Genomic DNA, 21,716 nt, shown 5'->3' on the forward strand with positions numbered 1-21,716 from the left:
CTGAAAACCAGCTGAGGCTGGGCTGGAAAACAGAGAGATATGTAAGTGTCGTCGTGCTGTGTGGGGCACAGGGTGCTCATCACTCCTTCTTAGCGGCCAACAAACCTGGTTTCAGGCATCTTGAGATCTCCTGGCTACAGAGCCGCTGCATAACCCAGGGGGACCTTATGGCCAGAATAAGTAATGAGGAGATGGCACTGCGGTAGCCTCTCTTTTAAGATGTAGTCAAGACTCAGTCAGGCTGCACATTTATCCTAGAGTTTCCTAAAAACCTTTCTCCTTGCTGCTCCTCGTTTGGCCTTGGCTTTTATTGCCTGCAGAAGCTGCTCAGCCAAAGCCCTTGCCCCAAGACATCTGCGTGCCTGAGAAGAAATGCATAACACAAAAAAATCCCCCTGAATAAGAACCAAAACCAAACCTCTGACTTGCTGTGTCTCGTAGCAGTGATGAACTGAGGCCGAAGCAGCCATGCCTGGCATCGCTGCTGGGTGGGCATCCCCTCTCCAGCTTACATCCCCCCCTCCACCTGTGAAACATTTTGGCTCCAACAGAATAGACTGCAAACATTTAATAAGAAATGAATCAAATGGGGGACCTCCACTGTCCTCTTCCTTTTTGGGGGTTAAACTGCAAAGCTGGACTTGTTCCACTTACTCTCGTCATGAGGATTAGTGTAAAGAAATGTAAGGTTTAGGTCAGCTCCGTTTACTTCCATCCTGTGGGTCAGCCTGAAGAAATGTGAGGTCCTGGTCAGCTGGGGGAGGCAGGGCTGAGGGCTGTGATGGGGATTAACTGGAAGAGCAGTCAACTGAATTCACCTTCCTCCTGCTCGGACCGACGCCGCTCTCGCCCTTTGTACAAGCTCCCTGCAGATGCTGTTTGGCTGTGTGTCCGATGTCATTTGTCTGCACGACATCTGAGCCGCAAATCAGGAAAAACTGCTCTATTTTTTCTTTTTTTTTCCCCAAAGCATGTTTGTATAAACCAGATGTTTTCTGATCTCAGCTGTTGATATTCCTGCATGCCCCCCGGCGGGGTGGGGGGCCTGCCATACCATTGCAACGTTTTAGGGAGGCAGAGTGTGATTGCTCAAGCGGTGATTTGGAAAACATTTCCACAGGTGGGGAAGAAACTGTGGAGAAGCCTCCTGCTGCTGTCACAGCTGGGATACTGGCTTTTAGGTCTCACCCCAGCAATGGGAGCTGCTGACCAAGTCCTGGGGTCTGCTTCTCGTGGTGCCTTCCCAAAAGGTTAGGTCTGGCCATGCTTGGCCTGGTGACAGTCAGCTTTGAGAGCAACACTCAGAACCTCTCAGCCTTTAATGGGGAATGTCATTCAGAAACTCTCTGCTCTTTACACAGTATGAAGAGGATGAGAAACCACAGGGCTGCATATGAGATGAGCTTACCTGCTGTGGGCAGCCCGCGGTGCCCTGTGCTTGCACCCTGCCCTCCGCCGGGATTGCACCTTCTGCAATGGAAGACAGGGATGTGCAGCCCCGGGCTCCCAGATAATGTGAAAGGGTAGAGAGAGGCTCCCCAGGAGCTGTGTGAGCGGCTGGCTGGCATTAGCATCCCTCTTTAGCAGTGTTTGAATTTTCCTTGCAAGCAAGTGGTTCCCAAGCATCAACCATTATTGCTTTGGAGGGCTGTGGTGCGGCAGAGAGATGGGGCACTCGCGCTGATGATTGATACCTGTCACCATGTGTTAGTGGTCTGCTTGTTATTTGTACAGAGAAGCCAGGGAGGATTTTTATTTAAAACACACTCTCTACCAGTGCAGGCTTCTGGGTCACACAGACGGGCTTTGGCTGGGTGCAAGCTCCCTCCTCTTGGCAGCCCTAAATTGAGAGAGACAGGCACCCTGTAAACCACCGCCTTGGAAGGGACCCATCCTTAACGCTATCTTGCTGGCATCTGTGCAGCCAGCCTCTCACTGCCGAAAGCTCCTTGGCTTTTTGTCGGTCTCTCCTCCTTAAGCTACCAAATTCAGTGGTGTGTCCCGTGTAGTTCTGGGTGTGCTCATCTCCAGGAGTTGTGGCTCATAGCCTTGGTGCAGAGAAGAGCTGAGAGCCGGGTGGGAGGTGTTTGTGTCCTAAATTTCATCTTCATGAAGCCTCTATTTCCCTGACACACAAATCTTTGGTGGCCTTTTAGGAGCATGGGGCTGAATCAGTACATGTGTTTCCTCACATCTCCAGTCCTGGGAAGCTCCTGAAACATCCCTGCAGCTTCCCCCTGTGGGCATCATTTCCATCCTTCCCCAGTCTCTCTCTTCTGCTTCCTCTGAATTTATTTTTTCCCCTTTAGCCTAGTTTCTCTTCTCTATTCAATTTAATCCCGAGACATGTGCCGCTCTCCTCCAAAAGCATGCACCTCCCTGTCCTGTTCCTTGCCCATTCAAAAGGCTGAAGATCCCAAGGGGTTCAAATGGCCGCTGGGCTGGGACAAACGGTATGGGATAACCCTTGCCCACTGGCCATGACCTGCGAAAGCATGACCAGTGCTTGTAGCTGCAGCGTGTAAAAATGCCTGGCTCCACCCTTTAATTGCTCTGCTAACGACCTCCCGTGTCGCCCAGCGCAGATGCTGTGTTTCAGGTCAGAGGTGGCTGCGTTTCAGTGCAGGTGATGGTTCTTAGCTATAATGCCCTGTGCTTGTTGCATACGCTCTTCTGAATTTCTTTCACCATAATAAATGAAGTATTAGGTATTACACCACCAGGCGTTACCGTTACATCGTTCTGTGTTAAATATTGTTGGTTATTTGGGAGTTGGACCTGATGATCCTTATGGGTCCCTTCCAACTCAAGATATTTTATGATCTTTGCATGGATTTCTCACGGGAACACAAATGATATTTCCATTCGTGTTTCTGCTCAGTGCTGTGTTTATTCTTCATCTTCCTTTGTATTTCTGGTGGCAGGTACGCCCTACCTGCCCTGCCTTGCTCACACCAAGGGTTTGTGTTCGTTGTTCATACCAAAACAGCAACTGAGTTGGACCTTTTTTTCCCCAGCTGATCGAGTACTGCTTCGCCAGAGTTTCCATTCCTGTCATGAAAGGGCAAGGCTGTCTTTTCTTACCCCTCCTTTCCCCCTGCCCAGGCTCTCATTGCTGTCAAATTCTTGCAGCTCTCCCCAAATCTGGCAGCAGCTCCTTGGAGGACCGAACCTCACAGAGCGCTGCTGTTCTTGCCTCTTTTCACTGGGGTTTCTCCTTGTCCTTGAGCAGACCTTTTGCAAGCATTAATGCATGCTAATGAGCCATTAAATGCCAGGGCAGAATTAAAGAATAAAGAAGTGACGTCTTCGACATCTCTACGGGAGCCAGAGCTCCGTCTGTGGGTCTCTGCTCTTAAAGCAGCACAGCGTGTGGGTTGCAACCGGAGGTGTCATTTGATGGTGCAGGCAGGTACCCAAACCCCACCGTCCTGCAGCAGCCACCCCCTCCGCCGCCGGGAACCTCCTATCTCAGAAAATAGAAAGCTCCAAAAGAAAAACAAGATGAACTTTGAAAACACGGCACATTGCCTATTTGCTTCCCAAAGAGAGAAGATGGTGTTAGAACAAACTCACTTAAATGCTCTGCCTTTACGGCCAGCATCCCGATGAGTTTGGCATTTGGTCCTTTTGATTATAGTAATTAACCGAAATAAACATTTGGAAATGAATGGTGTATTTGGGGTTTAGAGGCAGATGAAAGCCTCAAACCAGCAGGTGAGTGAAATTCTGGGTCTCCGCATTTCTTGTTGACATGCACTGACAACCCATGAATTTTGATCAGTTTGTTTTAAAAAACTGAATTTAAACGATTGACTGAAAAGGGAAGTGCAGCACAGGCTGCAGGTTTGTTCTTTCTCTCTTCTTTTGTCTTATTTTGAGTGATATTCTGACTTCTTCCAGCTTTTTGGGAAGGGAGAAATCACCTTTGGTGAACTTGCACCAGATTATGTGTTTGCATCCAAACACAGAACTGGGCAAGGCTCCCACGCCACTGGATTTTGCAGAGAAGGAATCTCTCTCCGCTCCAGAGCCAGTTTCTCTTAACAAGGTCCAGCTGAAAGGACATTCAGCGCAGTTGGGCTTCAGTAGGGTGGGAATTATCCTGCTTTTCATTTGAAGGATGAACCTGAACCATAGAATTTGGCCCTGGACGTCAGGCGTTTGTGATTGTGCAGCTTTGTTTTGGAGCCAAGTTTTTTTAAGAACAAATCTGGAGGTTTTTGGGTGGTAGAAGGCAGTAGGAGCCTGCTCGGGTACCAGAGCAGGGAGACAAAGCTCATCCTACCTGGAGGCACCGCGTGTCAGTGCGAGGGTTGCAGCATTATAGCTTTTCTCAAGCCCTTTATCTGCATTTTGTCTAATGCATGGTCACCATAAGTCTTTCTAAATCTTCCAGAACTTTCACAGTGACAAAAGCTGAAGGCTAAATGTAGAGTTGTATAAGCAGACCTGGGCTAAGAAATGGGCCAAGAAGTATGTAAGTGGGGAGAAGCTCCTGGTTCTGGACCCATGGGTTTTGGTGATATCTGGGCAGGGTTGGGAGAGCCAGTTGGAAATGTCACTTTATCATGCAATTTTCTTTGCCACGCTTTTTGGGGAGAAAGGAAACAAATGAGGGGAGCTGGATCAAGGAGGTTTTGCGAGTGGGTCTTGTCTCTTAGGGGGCCGGAGAGTTGGCTGGAGAGAGGAACACTGCAGTGGGAAAGGCAGTGGTGCGTCCCATGGGAGACCAAATAAACACCTGCATGGGAATGGATGGAGGATGATGGAAAAGGACAATGGCGCAGAGCCCTTTTTGAGTTAGAGGAGTAGAGGGAAACACAGGAGGGGGGAAAACCAGAGGATTCCACGCACACACAGAGTTTCCTATCTGGCTTAGGGAATAATAAGAATTATTAGCAGTTTCTGCAGTGCCTTCCATGTCAGAATCTTAAGGGGTGATGAAGCGAATGGTGAGCATGTGCCTAGTTTGGTGGGATGGTATTTGGACCCATGGCTCAAGGGGAACTGGCACACCTATCTCAATTGCCCCTGTTGAGGATGAAGCGCTGTGTCTCTGGGAGGGTCTGGCAGCAGCCCTCGCCCCGTATCGCTCCCTGCATCAGTAGCAGAGTCAGCAGCAGGATCCAATTCCCCACTCTGCATCTCCATCCAAAAGGCCACGTGGGGCAGGCTCGGCTGAGGCGCTAACATAAGCAGAAGTCGAGAGATTTGTGGAGAGCTGAGCTTACTTTTTTTTTTAAAAAAAAAAAGGAAGGATTTATTTTAAGAAATGCAGCTTTAGGTCTCCTTTAGGAAATGACTCCTCACTGCCCGTTTTGCCTTTCTGGTGGATCATCAGCCATATCTCGTGATTGCGTTTCAGCTTCCCTTCTGTAGCAGAGAGAAGGAAAATGAGGAAAGGGCGGCCAGGGCTGCTGCAGGAAATCTGCCTGCCCCAGATCGCTTTCAGCTGCCTTCATGAGACAGCACTTTCCAAAGCCCTGTTTTCCCTGCCCAGTTCTCATTTAACCCAGAAGTTCCCAAGTGAGTGAGAAATTGGGAGGACTGAAGGGTTTTTTTTTTTGTAATTACAGTGCTGCAATGTGGGGGATGCTGGCAGTAATGTGGAGCTGGTGATGGGACTTGTGGTACCCAGGACTGAATTAGCGGCTCAAACATGTTATTTATTCCTCTATGTTTAGTTTCATTAGTTTGTATCTCTGATGCTATTTTTTGATGATTGGTGAGCTCAACCAGCGCTAGGACTGAAGTAAAGGCTTATTTAAAGCCGTGCTGATTCTTGGCCAAACCCATATGCTTCAAGATATAAATATCCATTGAAATTAATGCAATGGGAAGATGCACAGATCCGTGGTGTCTGATATAAGTAGCATACAAAAAAGCACTATTTACTTATTACTAGCCTCTTAGTGTTTGTTTTGTTTCAGTATTGCGTTGTGGATAAATGAGCATGGGCGAGCTCTCTTCTGGCGTGAATGGAGTTGGTCGGCGGATGCCTTTCAGTTTACGCAGAAGCCTTGGACCCTTGACATTTCTCTGTCTTTGTTTATATAGTAACCTTCTTTTCGCAAGGAGGTTGTTGTGCTCTGTCAGCTCCAGGAGTTGGGGTTGCTCCTGCCAGTCTGCCACCCTTGTTTTTCCTGCCAGACCAGTGTGACCCGGGGAATGGATCCTAAGCCCATCCCCAGTATTTAAAATTTCCCGAGCTCTCCCTGATTCCCTACCGGTGCCGACCATCTGGCAGCAGGACGGTGCCGTGAACCTGAGCTTTGCCGCGGGCAGGCTGCCTCGCTTTGCCTGGCCTCTTGATGTGCAGCGCCGGCTGCTTTGAGTCATGGAAAGAGATTAGTGGGGAAGTCGATGATTTATTTGCCTAAGCAGGCACTGTGTCTTACCGTAGCCCTTTCCCAAACAGAAAAGTCTACGTTTTCCAAGTGTTCAAAGCCTCTTCCGCTGCTCTTCCTCCTCCCACTCAAAATGTGCTCCTGCAGACATTGAGCGCTTTTGCGGAGAAATTGGCTGGTCTTGTACAAAACCGATGCTCAAAGCAGTGCCCTATGTCGGTAGGGTTTGACTTCTTCTCATAAGCAGATGCTTTTCGTGCATCCACGCCTACAGAATACAGACAATGTGGGGCTTCTGCCTTGGGGCTCTCTGGGTAATGGGCACAGTGGCCAGGGCTTGTTAAAGGGATGGCACCGGGGAATCTGGAAATTGCTTGCCATAACTTATTTCTCTTCATTGGTTTTCCTGTGGGTTTTTTGTGTTTTTTTTTTTCAAACTAGTTGTTCAAGTAACCAAAAATGACAAAAGCACAGTATTTTGAAGGTCCTGACCCAAAGCCTGGATGTGAGCACGGAGGCACAAAAATAAGTAGCTTGATTTAATGGGAACAAAATGCAGTATGACCTTTACCCTCCCGAGTACTCAGAGACCAAGAAACTGGCTTAAAAATCATGAGGATTATTTTTTTCTTGTATGGTAGGCACATCAATTTAATTCTTTAGAAGGCGTGAGAAAAAGGAGTGTTGGAGAGGCTTGTTTTCAAACCCTTTCTCCCCCTCCATAAAAGCTGGAATCATTTTTTATTTCTTTCAAAAGAAAGCTGGACTTTTTGCATAATTTTGTGGTCCCCAGAAGTAAGGGGCTTTAGGAAAACCACTTTCTATCAAAAGACCTAGCCACAGAGCTGTTTTTAGTGCACTGAGTTTCGGACCTCTTGGTGCAGCAGCAGTTGGTGTAATTCCTAAAAGGCAAATAATTATTGTGGAGGGCGGACGGGCTGTCCCGCTGAGCACTCCGCCACTGCAGGGTCCCACTTTGCAGCCTGCAGTCGGGAAGCCTGGGATGAAATCAGAGTCAGAGGCTGGAGGTTTCTACCAGAAGCTGCTATCCCGATTCCTGCTCGCCGGCAACGAACCCCCTTGGGGACCGGAGCCATGGCATGCAGCGCTGGTGTCGGGCTGCCAAGCCGGGTTTGCACGGTGCCGGGGTGAGGGCAGGGGGGGTTTGGTCTGCGGCTGCCATCCCGGCGGGCAGCTGAGGGGGAGAGGCAGAGGCAGCTGGGGTGAAACGAGGACGGTTGGACATCCTGCCAAAAGCCGCCTGAGTGACAGCGAGACGTGCAGCCTGGCTGGGGCACAGCAGTGGGATGGGGATGTATTTTGGTGCCGGGAGAGAGACGGAGGGACCAGCTGGGCTGCGGGGTCTCGGTCCACCTTGGTGGCCTCCTTGGGAAGAGGGTGCCTCCAAGCAGCGGTGCACGCTGTGGCTCCTGACCTGCTGGATCCCAGACTAGTCCAAACTTAGTCTGGGGACTGCTTTCCTCCCACAGAGGTATTGCTTTCCTCAGCTACACCCTCCCAGCACGTTTCTGCAGCCTCCCTGACATGTGTTTCGAGTTAGCCCCCCCCAACAACCAAGAGCTGGCTGGAAAGTATGTTATCAAATTCAGAGGGAGCACTTCATTTCCCGATTGGATCTGGATCTTTTAAACATCTAAGCTCACCTCACTTCAAGGATGAGAACAGAAGAAAACATCTCTCGTTATGTTTGGAGAACATAATTAATGTCTTTTGGTTTCGCAAACCAGCTTTAATAGAGAACATGCAAACTCAAAGGGTTCAAAGGAGTTAAAGTCCAGGGTGACATCCTGCACCATGAGACTTCTGCTGGTGCAGAGGTGTCTTGAATCACACCCTCCTCGAGGATGCATTTTCATCTCGGAAATGAAACTGGGAAGTGAAACTAGGTTCATGATCGGCATAGTGGTAGAAGGCTTCCCGGAGGCACGATCTTACGTGGCATAGAGACTGCTTCACCACATCAGCACCGCGTGTGACCGTAGGATAGCCGAGACTGGAAACATGCAGCACGTTTTGCTGCAAAATATGGGTCCCAGGTAGCAGTCTGCATGCTGTAAACCTCAGCTCTGGGTCACCATCACCAAAAGACCTGATGCCACGTTGCCTCAGGGCTCCTCTCAGGTTATGTATTGAGCAAGGAGACGGAGTGGATTCCCATCTCTGGTGCTCCAGGTGGATGTTGAGAAGTGGAACGACTCTTCTCCCGCCCATATGAGAAGTAAACGTATCCCACTCACCATGTTTCTCCAGTCTTCAAGCTGTGTGGGAGATGGATGTTGAGCACCAGAAGTGGAGCTCACCGTGCTGGCAGGAGTGGCCACTCTTTCAAGCGGATGCAGGCAGCGAAGATTGTAACATCCTTGCCGTTAAAGGTCAACATGGAAATTCCCGCTCTTGGCATGTTCCCCATGACGAGCTTCAGCCAGTGACTTCTTGCATGTTGAGCCAGGGTGGCTGAGGTAGAAAACACATTTCAACATGTTTTTGAATTTTAAGCTCACACCCCACACTTAGTCACTCTCATATAGAAGGGCTTTTCCTTCATCCTCTTCAATATACAAAACTACTTGCTTTAAGATGCTGTTTCTTAAATTTTGCAATTGCAGTGGTTTAATAGGATGCGTTATTTGGAAATGGCTGTTTCCCTTTCCCAGGACAGTCATTCCAGGCTCCCACCCCAGCCTGCCAGGGGCTGGAAGGGATGTGCAGTCTTTCTAGCCTCCTATACTGACTTGGCACCAATGACTTTGAAAACTGAACCATTTTATGGTCCAGAGACAGATTTCCAATGGATTTGCATCTATTGCTGGGCTCTGTGGTGTCCTAGGAGGTCTGAGCTAAGGCTGGTGATACAGGGGCTCTGTCCCTCTGCCCAAGAGCAAGGGGATGGCTCCCGCCCAGGTCAGGACCCTGGGGTAGTATGAATGCAATTGGCTTGCTTCTCTTGGCCCTCACAGCTCAAATTCAAGAGTGAGCACATTTACTAAATGCCATATACATGGATTCCAAATGCTAACTGCTGTGGATTCCTTGAAATAGTGCCCATTTAAGAAAACCATGATTTATAGCTCATTTGGGCACATGCTTTGCCATGGAGGCATCAAACTTGCTGTGTGTGAGAGATTGATTGCCTGAATTAATTGTGACTAAAATCCAGCCACCCCATTTGGTTTGCTTGTCAAGCAGAGGGCACAGGGGGTCCCAAGCAGCAACGGTGATGGACGTAGCTGTGTCCATGGGCTCAAAACTGGAACTTTGTAGGGAAGGGGCAAACCAAACCTGCCTGTACGGATGTGCCTGGGGAAAGGGCAGGGCTGTCGTGAAGGCAAACAGAGCAAGGGATTTTTAATCTCCATCAGATGTAGGCAGGGAAGGAGGTCACCTCTAGAGATCTTGTAAACATAATCTCCTCTGTCTAGTAATGTTTGAGTTTGCAGGCTGGATCCAAAGCAAACGGTGGGAGTGCAAAAGAGGCTGTAGGAGGGCAACTTGTGATGTGCTGGGACATGTGAGATGCCTAGTAAAACAGAAGGTGCTCTCATGACTTTTGGCAAGGGATATTGCTTGACAATCCACAGCCTCTCTGGTAATTTTGGAGCAATGGGAGAGGCAGGGAGATCAGCGGGTTTGTGCTGATGGAAGGAGCATGTATATAATTTATCTTGTCTGAGGTGCTTGAGGCTGTTTCCAGTGGGAAAGCTGAGCTGTAATTAGGTTGCTGATGAGCCTCGTATACAAACCCTTCAGCTCTATAAACTATGCCTTCAAAGACATCCCTTCCCCTAGGGACCGACCAAGGAGGAATTCGAGCAGTATTTCCAGCGAGCTGATGGATGCCTTTCTGAAACCAGATGCTTGGCAGCCAGCCACTCCACTTAGCGTCACTGAAAACCTTGAAGCCTGTTGACTTGTTCAGCCCATGGCTAAACCCTGTAGCTGCAAAGGGATGCTTCAGTAGAGCAGTGCCCTTACTGGATGTGTTTCTTTATCTATCTCTGCTATGAGCTGCCCTGAGCTACTCCCTGGGGGAGATTCAGCTGGTCCCAGCAGCCTTCATGGTACTGTCTGGGACATAGAGGTCTCGCTTGGACACAGGAGATGGTGCTTGTTGATATAATTTTTTTAAGGCATTTTAAGGTTTTGGGAAATACTTCTTAAGTAAAACTGTTAGGAAAGAAGGGCAGGAAAGACCTTATGAAATGGTCAACCTGCTAGACTTTTTGCCGCTAAACCCTGGGTTCAAAACCAGCAAGGGAGCACTGCTCCATTCCCATCTTCCTATCTCTCGATGTAGAGAGAGAAAGAAGAGATTAATTGATACAAAACACCAGACAGCCCTGAAAAGGCCCCCGAAAGGGCACCCTGAAAAGAGGGGGATACTTGGAAACCCTCATCTGGAGAAGAGGAGAATAAGAGGGTAACAAGTTTGACACCTGGCCAGAGCGTGTGGTCTCTACCAGCTAGTGGTGTTTGGGCTCTGCAATAGTAGGTGGGTTGTTCCTCGCGTGGACTTGGGGTGGAAGTCACCTCCGCCAGCTGTGGGCTGTTTCTGCTCAAAGGGAGCTGCCCTGTTCTCCCCATGGTCAGTTTGTGCCCCTGTCCTGGCCACCTGGTCCCACCTAGGAAGGGAGAGGTGCCCGTTTGTCTTGAATGACTATAGAGGGAAGCTGGAGGAGCTGTGAGTAGGTATTTTTTGCTGCTAAATGTAGATAATAATTTGATATCTAAGTGTTTCCCATCGCCATCTGTTTGTTACTCTGCCAAGTAAGGTCTCTTTGGCAGTTTTTCCTGCTGGGCTGCTGGTCCCTCCTGCACAGGGGCAGCCATGGTGCCCGGCACTGGCCCGGGATGCTGCTGATGCCTCTCCCCTTCTCCTCCTCTCTTGCCTTCAGGCCACGGAGAGTGTCACTGCGGAGAGTGCAAGTGCCACGCCGGTTACATCGGGGACAACTGCAACTGCTCCACTGAGACGGACAGCTGTGTTTCCAGCGACGGGCAGATGTGCAGCGGCAGAGGCACCTGTGTCTGTGGGAAGTGTCAGTGCACCGAGCCAGGGGCTTTTGGAGAGACGTGTGAGAAGTGTCCCACCTGCCCAGGCGTCTGTAGCACTAAAAGGTACACACAGAGGGGTTCAGGAAGGACTTCTCGCTGGTGGGAAGGGCAGCATTTTGGTTCCTGGGAGACTTTTCAGCTAAGGAATTACTCCTGTTTCATTAAACAGGGGTGATTATCCCCAGGCAAGCCTGCCGCTGCTCAGAGCCCACACTAAGCAACCTGAGAGTATCCCAGGTAGAGAAGCGACAAGTGTTGCTGCCTAAGTCCTCATGGAGGTTCATGTCCCTGTTTGTTTCCAGTGCTGTCCTGCTCTGCAGGAAAGGCTGGCAACCCCAGTTTTGCTGCACCCTGAGCTGCAAACATCTGGGCCCGGAGAGCTGCAAACTGCAGAGGAGGGGAGGATGGGGATGACTGCCTGCCTCGCAGCGATGGAGGTGCCCTGGGCATCAGCCTCAGCCTGGCACAGAGCAGCAATGCTGTCTGCCTCAATCTCAGGCAGGATGGATGTTGCAGTAGCTGATGACATCCAAAGGGCAAACTGACCCCAAACCTACCAACTGTTTTGCACCTTCATTGAATCCACCCCTAGAATACATCCATCCTTGAGATGGAGATGCTTGGCCCTGAAGTTGCTCTTTCGTTGTGGTGCAGATGTGCAGCCTCCAGACCAACACCCAGGGAGTCCCCTTCTGAGGGGTGAATCTCTATGTTCATGTGGTTTCTGACGGGTGCTTAATCTTCCCCTCCATGTGTCGTTCTGCAGGGACTGCATTGAATGCAAGCTGTTTAACTCAGGAAGACTGGCTGATAACCAAACCTGCCAAAAGCACTGCAAGGACGAGATCATCACCACTGTGGATGTTCTCGGTGAGTAGGCAGCGGTAGGACTGCAGACGGTGGGAGCCAGCGACTGTGGTGTTGAACTCCTCTTAACCAGACCAAATAACATCAAAGCCTCAGGGAACGCCTGGTATTTAGAAATGTATGTGTGCATGTAGTATGTATATGTGTATGTGTGACTCTCTCTCCAGGCTGTAATCTATATTGAAGTAAAAAAGCCTTTGATTTTAAATAACATCTTACCACATCTAACCACTGTCACCAGTGCAAGGAGCAAAGAGAGTGGGATGAGATCAGACAGAAGATTACATGAGCCATGAGAGGGTGCAAAAGGACAAAGTATCACCCAAAAAGGCATTCTCTACTCTTCTGAGAACCCATCTTCGAAGAAGTGAGCTTGTAAGAGAAAGCAAAGCTGTTTTGGAGACAAGGAGTTCTGCTTTGGTGGAACTGACTGCTAAAAGTCCCCCTGGCAATCTCCTCTCCTGCCCTTTGTGTCCTCTTCTAGAGGTCACCCCTCACATGTATCCCTCAGCAGATGACTTCGTCCCCCTTCTTTTCAAGCTCCATTCTAGGACTCTCTGAATTTAGGGAGTAGAGGGCATCCAAACTTGTGACAGCTTTAATCGCAATCCTGACCCTGGCCTTAGCAATACCCCTTGAGGGGAGGGATGGAGATCAAGCAGGGATAAATTACTGCCCACATCTGACATTTCTTCCTCTTCCCGTAGTTTATAGAGGTAGGAGTACTCTACCTTGCTCGCCCTTTCTCTCCCTTCCTCCCAAGCTGCCTGCAGGCGATGTTTTTCCCATTGACTCCTCTCACATGCAGTGTCTAGCTTTTAAATTATGACCAGTGGGGTTTCCTACCTTTCCCTCTGGGAGACTTGCTCTTGTCCTCTCCATCCTGCCTGCAGTTTAGCGGGGAGTGCACCTACACCAGCACACTGTGAGAGGTTACAAGGTATCTCCAAACTGCACAAAGGTCCTTTCTGATGCCTGGCTGGCCTGCATTTCTTAGGAGCCAGCAAATACAGCTCAAACCTCCTGCCTAGGCATTGCAGCATGCCAAAGCCAGCTTTTGTGCTGACTGCACCCTGGGAAGTAAGGCTGGGCTGTGGTTTGCCAACCCCCCACACGGCTTTCAGAGAAAAACAGTCAAATGTTTGTTTTAAGACATTTTGGGAATTACGCTTATTCTTCTGTTGAACTACTGCAGTCAGATTGTGGGTTGTGCTTAGCTCTGCGGAGTTCAGGGCACTCTGCAGCTTGGAGATCTGGGCTGCTAGAGAAAGAGGTAAAGCGAAATATTCCTAGAGAAAGTGCTTGGGGACTACAGGCTTCTTCACAGGCAGACTCAGCCAAATCCTGGTCTTCTAGCGCTTTTGTATTATGTAGCACATGTTAAAAGTCCCTGCTGAGAGGCTGAATGCTGGTATTTGTCACAGAAGACATAAGTTTGTATTGTCCTGGCAGTGGAGGATGGGACCTTCTTAAATATCAAGTTGCAATGAACACACCCTGGAAGATCCCAAGTGCCTTTTGGCTCTGGGTATGAAGCAGCCAGTGCTTCAGAGTTCTGTAGAGCAGAGGCATCTATTATTGGACTCATGAACCAGAATTATGCCTTTTGGGAGGCTTATATGACTTGCATTGGACTCTGCAGGATCTCCTTCACTTCTTCGGTATTAAGTTTCCATTACTGATGGTTCCAGAGAGGAACTTTCAACACAAGAGGAACATGACAGGTCCAGTGCTGAGCTGAAGCTGCCAACAGCACACATCAGTGGACCTGAAAGCTCAGTGGGGCCATCACACCTCTCTCTGTGGACGTGTGATCTTTGAAACCTAGTGAAGACCAACAGAGATCATTACTGTCGAGACTTTAATCACTCTATCTTTTAGAAGAAAAATGGTGCAAGGATGGGATTGAAAGCAGCTGGGCCTGGAGGAACTAAGATTTGCTATTCAACGAAGATTTGCTGCTCAGCTCAGAAGGGCATTAGTCAAGAAACATAGAAGTTTTATGTACATTAATCTAATTAGTACTTTGCTTTGTAACAATCAGCACTTCTGTAGCCCTGCCTTTGATACCACTGTGTAGGTAGAGCAGGTTTTCCCATCCCAAGGTAGGAACAGCTGAGGTTTGTCCACACCAGGAATGTCATCAGGACTCACCAGAGGGGCAGTTGCATCTGGGCTCAGAGCTGTTGAAATGGGGGGTATTAATCTTTTGACTGAAAGCAGGTCAAAGGCATTGAAAGGAAAGACAAACAGACAGGAGAGAGATAAGGGGCTGGAATAGCAGTGATCATTAACGCTATCATTTTTCAGCATGACAGGCACGGATATGAGTGCGGAGGAGAGCTATGGGAAGCATTTTCAAGGTGCCTAAGCCAAGGTCACGTCTTTGCCGGCCAGTTGCACCAGGTCCCTAGATCCCATCGTCTGCCTTGAAACTCTAAACCCGTGCAGCGTACAGAGATGTGCTCCTGCAGAGCTACCTGGCGTGGCCGGAGGTGTTGCCCCATGCCCCTCCAGGCACTGTCGTTACAGCGGGGACACCCCACCAGCTGTGGCCGTGCAGGGCAGTGACTCTGCTGAAATCACCCCTGAAGCTAGAGCTGCAAACATCTCAAACTTCATAATGGCTTTTGTGAAGCAGCATTCCTCAGGAAGCATTTTATAGTGACCAGAGCAGTGACAGGCTCTGCCTGGTGCTGTGGTATGTTAAACAGGCAAACAAACAGCACCCGTACGCCTGTGGGAATCACGTAGTCCCATTTCTTGCAACTCCCCCATCTCCGTATCCTCCCCTCCAAACAACTCCTCCATTCCCTCTCCCTTCCTCTTCCCCCTCCCCACCTCATTTTCCTCTTCTGTCTCCCTCTTTAAAAACAAACTTCTCAGCCTTTTCCAGAGCTGGAGCCTGAGCCAGCCATGGGCGGCTGCTGTGCGGCTGCTGCTGGCCCCATCTGTGTCCTCGGAGGCTGAGTCTGTCCCCCTCGCTTTCCTTTCAGCTTCCGCTCTTCAAGAAATTTAGCAAATTAAGAAGAAAAAGGCATTTATTGCCCAAGCAGACTTGTGCAAAGGAGAAGTGTGTGTATGTGTGAGCTTGCGTCTGTTTGCCATGTGCCACATTTTCTCGAGCAGTAAGTCTGGATGCTGCTCAGTTACCAAACTGTGCCGCTCTCCAGGCTTGCTCCCCATTCCTCCCCTCCCAGGCACCCCTGGGAAGCCCTGCTCAGCTTGCAGGGGAGACTTGTGCTAATTCCTAATATTTAACCTGCCAACTAAGTTAACCAAGTGCCATATTGCAGCTTTAGACATAGCTCCTTAGGAAGGGTTACTAGGTCAAAATCAGGGGAACCCACACCATTGCAAGTTGTTAGGGGGGAATTAGCTTAAAAAGAAGAGGGTGTTGGAAGCGTTTGTCTAAGAAATTAGGATACAAGAGTTTTTTGCCATCTTTAGGATTTTTTTTTTAATATAAAAACCAAAATAAAATTTGGCGACTGTGCATCTCCTTCCAGAAACAGATGACCCGAACGCGATCCTCTGTGCCTATCCCGTGAACAACTGTGTCATGAAGTTCACCTACTTGGAGCTTGCCAGTGGGAAATCCAACCTCACCGTCCTCAAAGAACCAGGTTGGCCTTCCCTTGGGGTTCTTTTCAATAGCACAGGCTGCCTTGTGAGAAGTGATGGGCTGCTGGGGAGCTTGGTGGGTTGTGGAAAGGCTGGTTTCACTGGCTGTATGAAGGCATGTGTGAGCAGATGAACTGGGATGATTTTAAAATAAAGTGTTTTACACTGCTGAAACCCAGCTTCAAATGCTCCTAACTTAGTAAAAAAAAAGGACTCTGAGAGTGAAACATGCACCAGAGCCATCAGCATTGCTAGCAGGCGGCTGAAGGGCTTTCGGCCAGCTTGGGATGCTGAAATTAAACCCAGCCTATTTACGTAGCAAAAAGCATGCCATGTACTGAGTTGGAAATACAGCCACTGGGAGCAAAAAAAATCAGGAGACACCTGCTGCTGCTGCTGGTTAAGTCAGGGTGTTAGGAAAGCCCCACACCACCTATGGATTTCTGCTTTGCCAAAGAGCTCGCTCTGGTCCAGGCAGCATAAGGGCGTGTGTCCCTGCTCCCCTCCCCAGGCTTCCCAGACAGCTGTGCTTCCCAGTATTATTTTAATCTCCTGCAATGCAGTTTCTCAAGGAAAACCCCACGTGGTGTTGCAGGACAAGCTGGCAAGCACCCAGCAGTAGCTTCTCATGATCTGCTCTGGTCCTCCAAGGCACAGGCCAGTATGGGAAAGACTGAGATATTGCACGTTTCATTTTATTTCTGCTGTGGCTTGCGCTTTATTGAAAGACCAGTTGATCAGCTGACAGTTAATGTACTTATTTAAAGTGCCTAGTGATCACCTGTCTCCCTGTGGGCCAGAAGCTGAGCTGGCTTTTGCCAGAGGCAACTTAACCTTCTTTGTCCCACCTGGGCCACCCGGCATTAGAACCAGGTGTCACTGTTGGACGGTGGCATTGCAGCACTGCTCTTCCCCCAAAGCGCTACATGGCATCCCGGCTCCGGAGATGTCCATGAGAGCTGTGCCTTTGACCTGCCTCTACCCAGGAATTTATTTAATAAAAGAAAAATCCCTTTGGTTTCAGAGAGGACTGTTGCTTTTTTAAATTTAGCCACTGCTGCTAGCACTGCCCTGAGGTCACTTGCTCAGTGGCTGCGGTCCAAGTCGTTACGTCCCAGTATCCTGATCTGGGATACACTTGCACCAGAGCTAATTACCTTCTCCCCCTCGTTACCAGCCTGCAGCTCAGCCCCCAGTGCCGTGACGATCGTGCTGGCAGTGATTGGCAGCGTGGTGCTGATCGGCATCATCCTGCTGGGGCTCTGGAAGCTGCTCGTCACCATTCACGACAGACGGGAGTTCGACCGATTCCAGAGCGAACGTTCCCGGGCCAGATATGAAATGGTGAGCCTGGGGTGGGGGTGCTGGTGGTGTATGGTGAGTGGGGGGGCTATTGGGATGCACTGACAGCAAACAGCTCTGCAGCGACGGAGAAGGGTGGCAGGCATGAGGGATGTGGGTGCCCGTGCCCTGCGGTGCCTCGCAGTAGGGCGTCAGGGTCCAGCACGTCGCACTGCCTTTCCAAGAGTTACAAATACTCTGCAAAATTATACCCAGCCTTTGGTTTCATCATGTATTTCCCAGCAGTGCTGGAGGACTGAAGGAGGTAGGGGAGCGGGGACCAAGCTCCGACTGTGGCGGCAGCCAGGTTGGCCAGGTCTATGAGGGAATTGTTCTGGGAGGCTTTAGGTGGGCTTTCCCAGCATTTGAGGGTATCATCACCTGTGCCTGCAGACAGGATGGAAGGTGGGTCTGATGGACAAACAACACTGCTTTTGGATCTGAATGCACATCTCAGTCAAAGCCAAATGCAGTGGTACCTTCAAATTAGTTGGCACAGGAAGGGGGGATTATGCACATTTTCACCATGCCATGGACTTTGTTCCTCACCTTTGTTCTTTTTTGTCCACTCATTTCTCCAAAGGCATCCAATCCTCTCTACCGAAAGCCTATTTCCACGCATAACGTAGAGTTCACGTTCAACAAGCTCAACAAGTCTTACAACGGTACAATTGACTGATCGGGGGGTCTCGGCGCCTGGGACTGCTGTGGACAATTGCTTGACTGTATGTGCTGCTTCCCCACTTGAAGATGGGATCCTCTTCAGGGCCGAGAATCCCTTAGGACAGGACTGGTCGACGACCAAAGCCTGTTATTTGCACAGTAAGGAGAAAAGTCTGGTTCATTCTGGAGGCACAGACGTGAAGGCAGGCTCCCTGCCTGTGCTGATGGACTCTGAGCCATGTGCGACTCCATACCCCAGCTTTCTGGATATATTAAACCTGCCAACTAAGTCAACCAAGTGCCATATTGCAGCTTTAGACATAGCCCGTTAGAAAGGGTAACTAGGTCAAAAATCAGGGGAAGCCATGCCATCGTAAGTTCTTAGGGGGGGGAATTAGGTTAAAAAACGAAGAGGGTATTGGAAGCATTTGTGTAAGAAATTAGGATACAAGGGTTTTGCAGTCTTTAGGAATTTTTTTTATATAAAAACCAAAATAAAACTATTGCGCATATATGATGCTGTGAGTAGAGTTCATTGTTTCCTTGCTGAGCCCCCCCACCAAAACTGGGGCTTGCTCCTACAAGCAACAGTGGTGCTGCCTGATTGATTTATTAATAAAGCCTTATCGGTCAAAGCATGGCTATAAAAACAGGAACGGGAGCCACAGTGACTGCCGCAGAAGGTACGTTGATTTAATACCCTGGTGTTGACCCAGGGCGGGGAATGCCACAAGGAGCTCCTGCTCTGTGCCAGCAGTGTTAAACAGATGGGAAACTGGTGGGAGCCCAAGGGAAATGGGAGTTTAGGCTGAGGAAGCTAAAACACCAGTTTCTTGGGATGTGCAAGTAGGTGTCCAGCCTGGGTGCCTGCAGGAGGGCAGCTGGGAGCACACAGCATCTTGTCCAGACCTCTGAGTTCTTACCAGAGGACTATTGCTGTGGGGTCCAGCGGAGCCCAGCTGGAAAAGCAGGGGAGCCCTGAGCTTTTGGCTGGAAAGGGAGCTGGATAAAACCCAGTGTTATTGCTTCACAACGTACATTTTGCTTTGGGTTTTGTTGGGTTCTTTTTCCCCCCAAACTGTTCCCCCAGCCCCATCTGTTTTCCTTTGGAGCTGGGGTTTGGGTTATCCCGGCTTACAGCTGCAGCTTTAAACCCACACAGAATGCAGCGGGGATGCAGAGAGAAACCGGAGCAATTGCTACTGCCTGCTTTTTATTTTCTTCCCCCCCTTTTTTTTTTCTTTTTTCTTGTCTCTTCGCCCTGAACAGATCATGCAATAGTCAGCTGAAGGAAGCTTGCCAGGGAAAAGCAAAAACAAATGGTGTTCATTGTTTTGACTTGCTCTTCTCATTGGAAAAGGGCCATGGGCCCATCCTTCCGGATTTTTTTTTTTAATTATTTGTTTTTGCCTCTATAAACAGAAGCTCTTATTTGCTCAGTATAAACAGCTCTCCTTCAAGAACTTCGTGGTCCCCCCCGCCTCCTACCAGCAGCACTGAAGAAACGCAGCAGTCCACGCTAAAAATAGCTCGAAACGTGGATTTTTTAGGAGTGCAGCAAGTGGCATGTTAGCAGCATCGGCACTGATCAGGTCGGGTGAAGAACCCAAAACCTCGAATTAATGAAATCTGTACCCTGTCTTCCCACTTGATTCCACTAAATCTGCCCTAGCAGGGGAGGAGGACGCATACATTTTGAAAAGCGCCAGGCTGGCACGATAGATTTCATCACTATCACAAAAGACAAAATAGAAAACAGTCAAAAAGTAGTCATCACAAGTAGACAGAGCAAGTTTTAGCATGGTTGGTGTGACTGCCTCACACAAGCCGTACTGTCCCAGGCATGGAAAGGGGGAGCAGGAAGGAAAGCGGAGGGAAAGGAAGGGCAGGAACATTTTAAAACAGCTTTGCCACCCAAAGCAGCAAACACTGTGACTACAGCTCTCCTGCCGTTAATTCACAAGGGACCAAGCAGTTTAAAAACAAAACCACCCCTTTGCTTTTTTTCCTTTGCACTCCAAAAGGAAAGGCACAGGCAGTGCCCCCCCTGCCACCCTTTTCCTTGCAGATTACCTTTACGCTGTGGCATTTCCCAGCACGCTGGGTTAGTGCTGAGAGACCAGACAATCGGGGCAACCATAGAGAGCCAAGGTTTGACTCATTGCTAAGGGGTGGTTTGGGTAGGAAGGGTGGAAAAGAGGAGAGCAAGGTCCTGGGAACAGGACTGCAAGTGCCCTCCTTCCCCTGCAAGGAGGGGACTCAGCTGTAAAGCAAACTGGTCTGCAGAGTAGCCAGGGAGCAAGGTGGGAGCGAGTAGGTGAGGGAAGGGTGCCACAGGGCTGGCACCCAAGCCGGTGTACAAAAAGAGGGGAATAGGGTTGATGCTGTCAGTGAGGAGCATCCTGCTGCCTGCTGGGCTGGGCCAGGCAGCACAGAGCTGCCCTCCCACCCCCCAAATCTGGCTTCTTGACAAAGTTGCATCCAAAAAAAGAAAGAAGGAAGTGATGCTAAGAGCAACAAAGCTTTGCTTTACTGTCTAAGCAGATCTGCGTTTATTCTTGCAAGTGTAGTGCCAAGCGCAGTCATGGGAATGGTGTATTTCAGTCAGCAGCAGTTTGTGTCTCTAAATACAGGCAGCCTGACCACAGCTAGCATTCCTGAATGAAAACTCCGGCAGAAAGCATCAACGGGTCACATGTAATGGAAAAATGTCAGTGCTTGTCTGGCCAAGCTGGGATCCAGATGCCATTGCAACATCAGCTCCTCCTGTTTCCCCAGCCGCAGCTGGCGGCTGCTGCTGCACGGGTACTGGGGCTGGGGCTCACCAGCGTGTTTTTCCCTGTGCTGCTAGTGTTTTTGGGGGAGAGAGCATTGTGTCATGCCTTGGGAAAAGCGGAGGTTTTTTTGAGCATTATTTGCTTTCTTAATTGTGGAGATGCACCGTAACGCTTTGCTGTAGCACAAACCTGAGTGAGGCATGCCCTCTTTGCATCCTCTTTATGGTGGAGTGAAGGGGTGCTCAATAGCTGAAGGCAAAGCCAAAGCTTTGGAAGATAAATGCCCAACACTCTTGAACCTGTTTAACCTTGCATTTCTCCAGCCATGTGGAAAGCGAAGGAGCTAGTATATTGAAGGTCGCTAGGATGGCTGGCAGAAAATACCAAGGCAAGGCAACTGACTACATCTGCCGCCCAGCATCATCTCCATATCTGAACACATGTTGAACTGGAATTGACTGCTGTTCCTCTACCTCCTCTTCACTGCCAGCCTGCCAAAAGTCAAAACAGTACAATACAACAGAGACACAGGATTTTATTTCATCCTATCCCTTTCTCCCTGCTCACTAGTTAGTGCTGGTGTCCCCTGGACCCAGCCCAACAGAAACTTCTCCGTTTGGCTATGACCCCAGAAGGGTTACCCAGCCTGCAGGTGGGCAAAGGTCACAACCGGGGCTTTGCAGGACTCTCTCATGCACAAAGACACAGAGGCTTTATTTCCTAAATTACTTCATTGCATTTTACTACGGGTCACCACTATCAAGGCAAGTGTACTTATGATTAACTAAACAAGTATATCTATACTACAAATTGCTACCATAAAGCAAAGATATATTTCAACAGCAATGGAAATCAATATTAGCAGCAATGAATATTAGTAGCAAGTCTATATTTCAATTTTACAAGTTAGTACAAAATGACCACTAGTAAAGCAGCAAATATACTTATCAGTAATTATTATTTAGGACAAGAGGAAACACCCTCAAGTTGCAAGGGGAGGGTTAGATTGGACATTAGGAAG

At 49.3% G+C, this 21,716-nt stretch overlaps 1 protein-coding gene across 1 annotated transcript in view; it reads left to right on the forward strand.

Moving 5' to 3' along the window:
• Nucleotides 1-18,432, forward strand: part of ITGB5 (integrin, beta 5) — a 59,313-nt gene extending 40,881 nt beyond the window's left edge. Inside the window, exons 11-15 of the mRNA XM_009702412.1 lie at nt 11,264-11,486; nt 12,190-12,293; nt 15,800-15,916; nt 17,092-17,258; nt 17,839-18,432. Coding sequence (XP_009700714.1) covers nt 11,264-11,486; nt 12,190-12,293; nt 15,800-15,916; nt 17,092-17,258; nt 17,839-17,934 — 707 coding nt within the window. The 3' untranslated portion in view covers nt 17,935-18,432. The remainder of the gene's footprint in view (nt 1-11,263; nt 11,487-12,189; nt 12,294-15,799; nt 15,917-17,091; nt 17,259-17,838) is intronic.
• The last annotated feature ends 3,284 nt before the right edge of the window (nt 18,433-21,716 follow it).

This window comes from Cariama cristata, unplaced genomic scaffold, assembly GCF_000690535.1.
Source record: "Cariama cristata isolate BGI_N322 unplaced genomic scaffold, ASM69053v1 scaffold9146, whole genome shotgun sequence".
In the NCBI taxonomy this organism is placed as follows: Eukaryota; Metazoa; Chordata; class Aves; order Cariamiformes; family Cariamidae; genus Cariama; species Cariama cristata.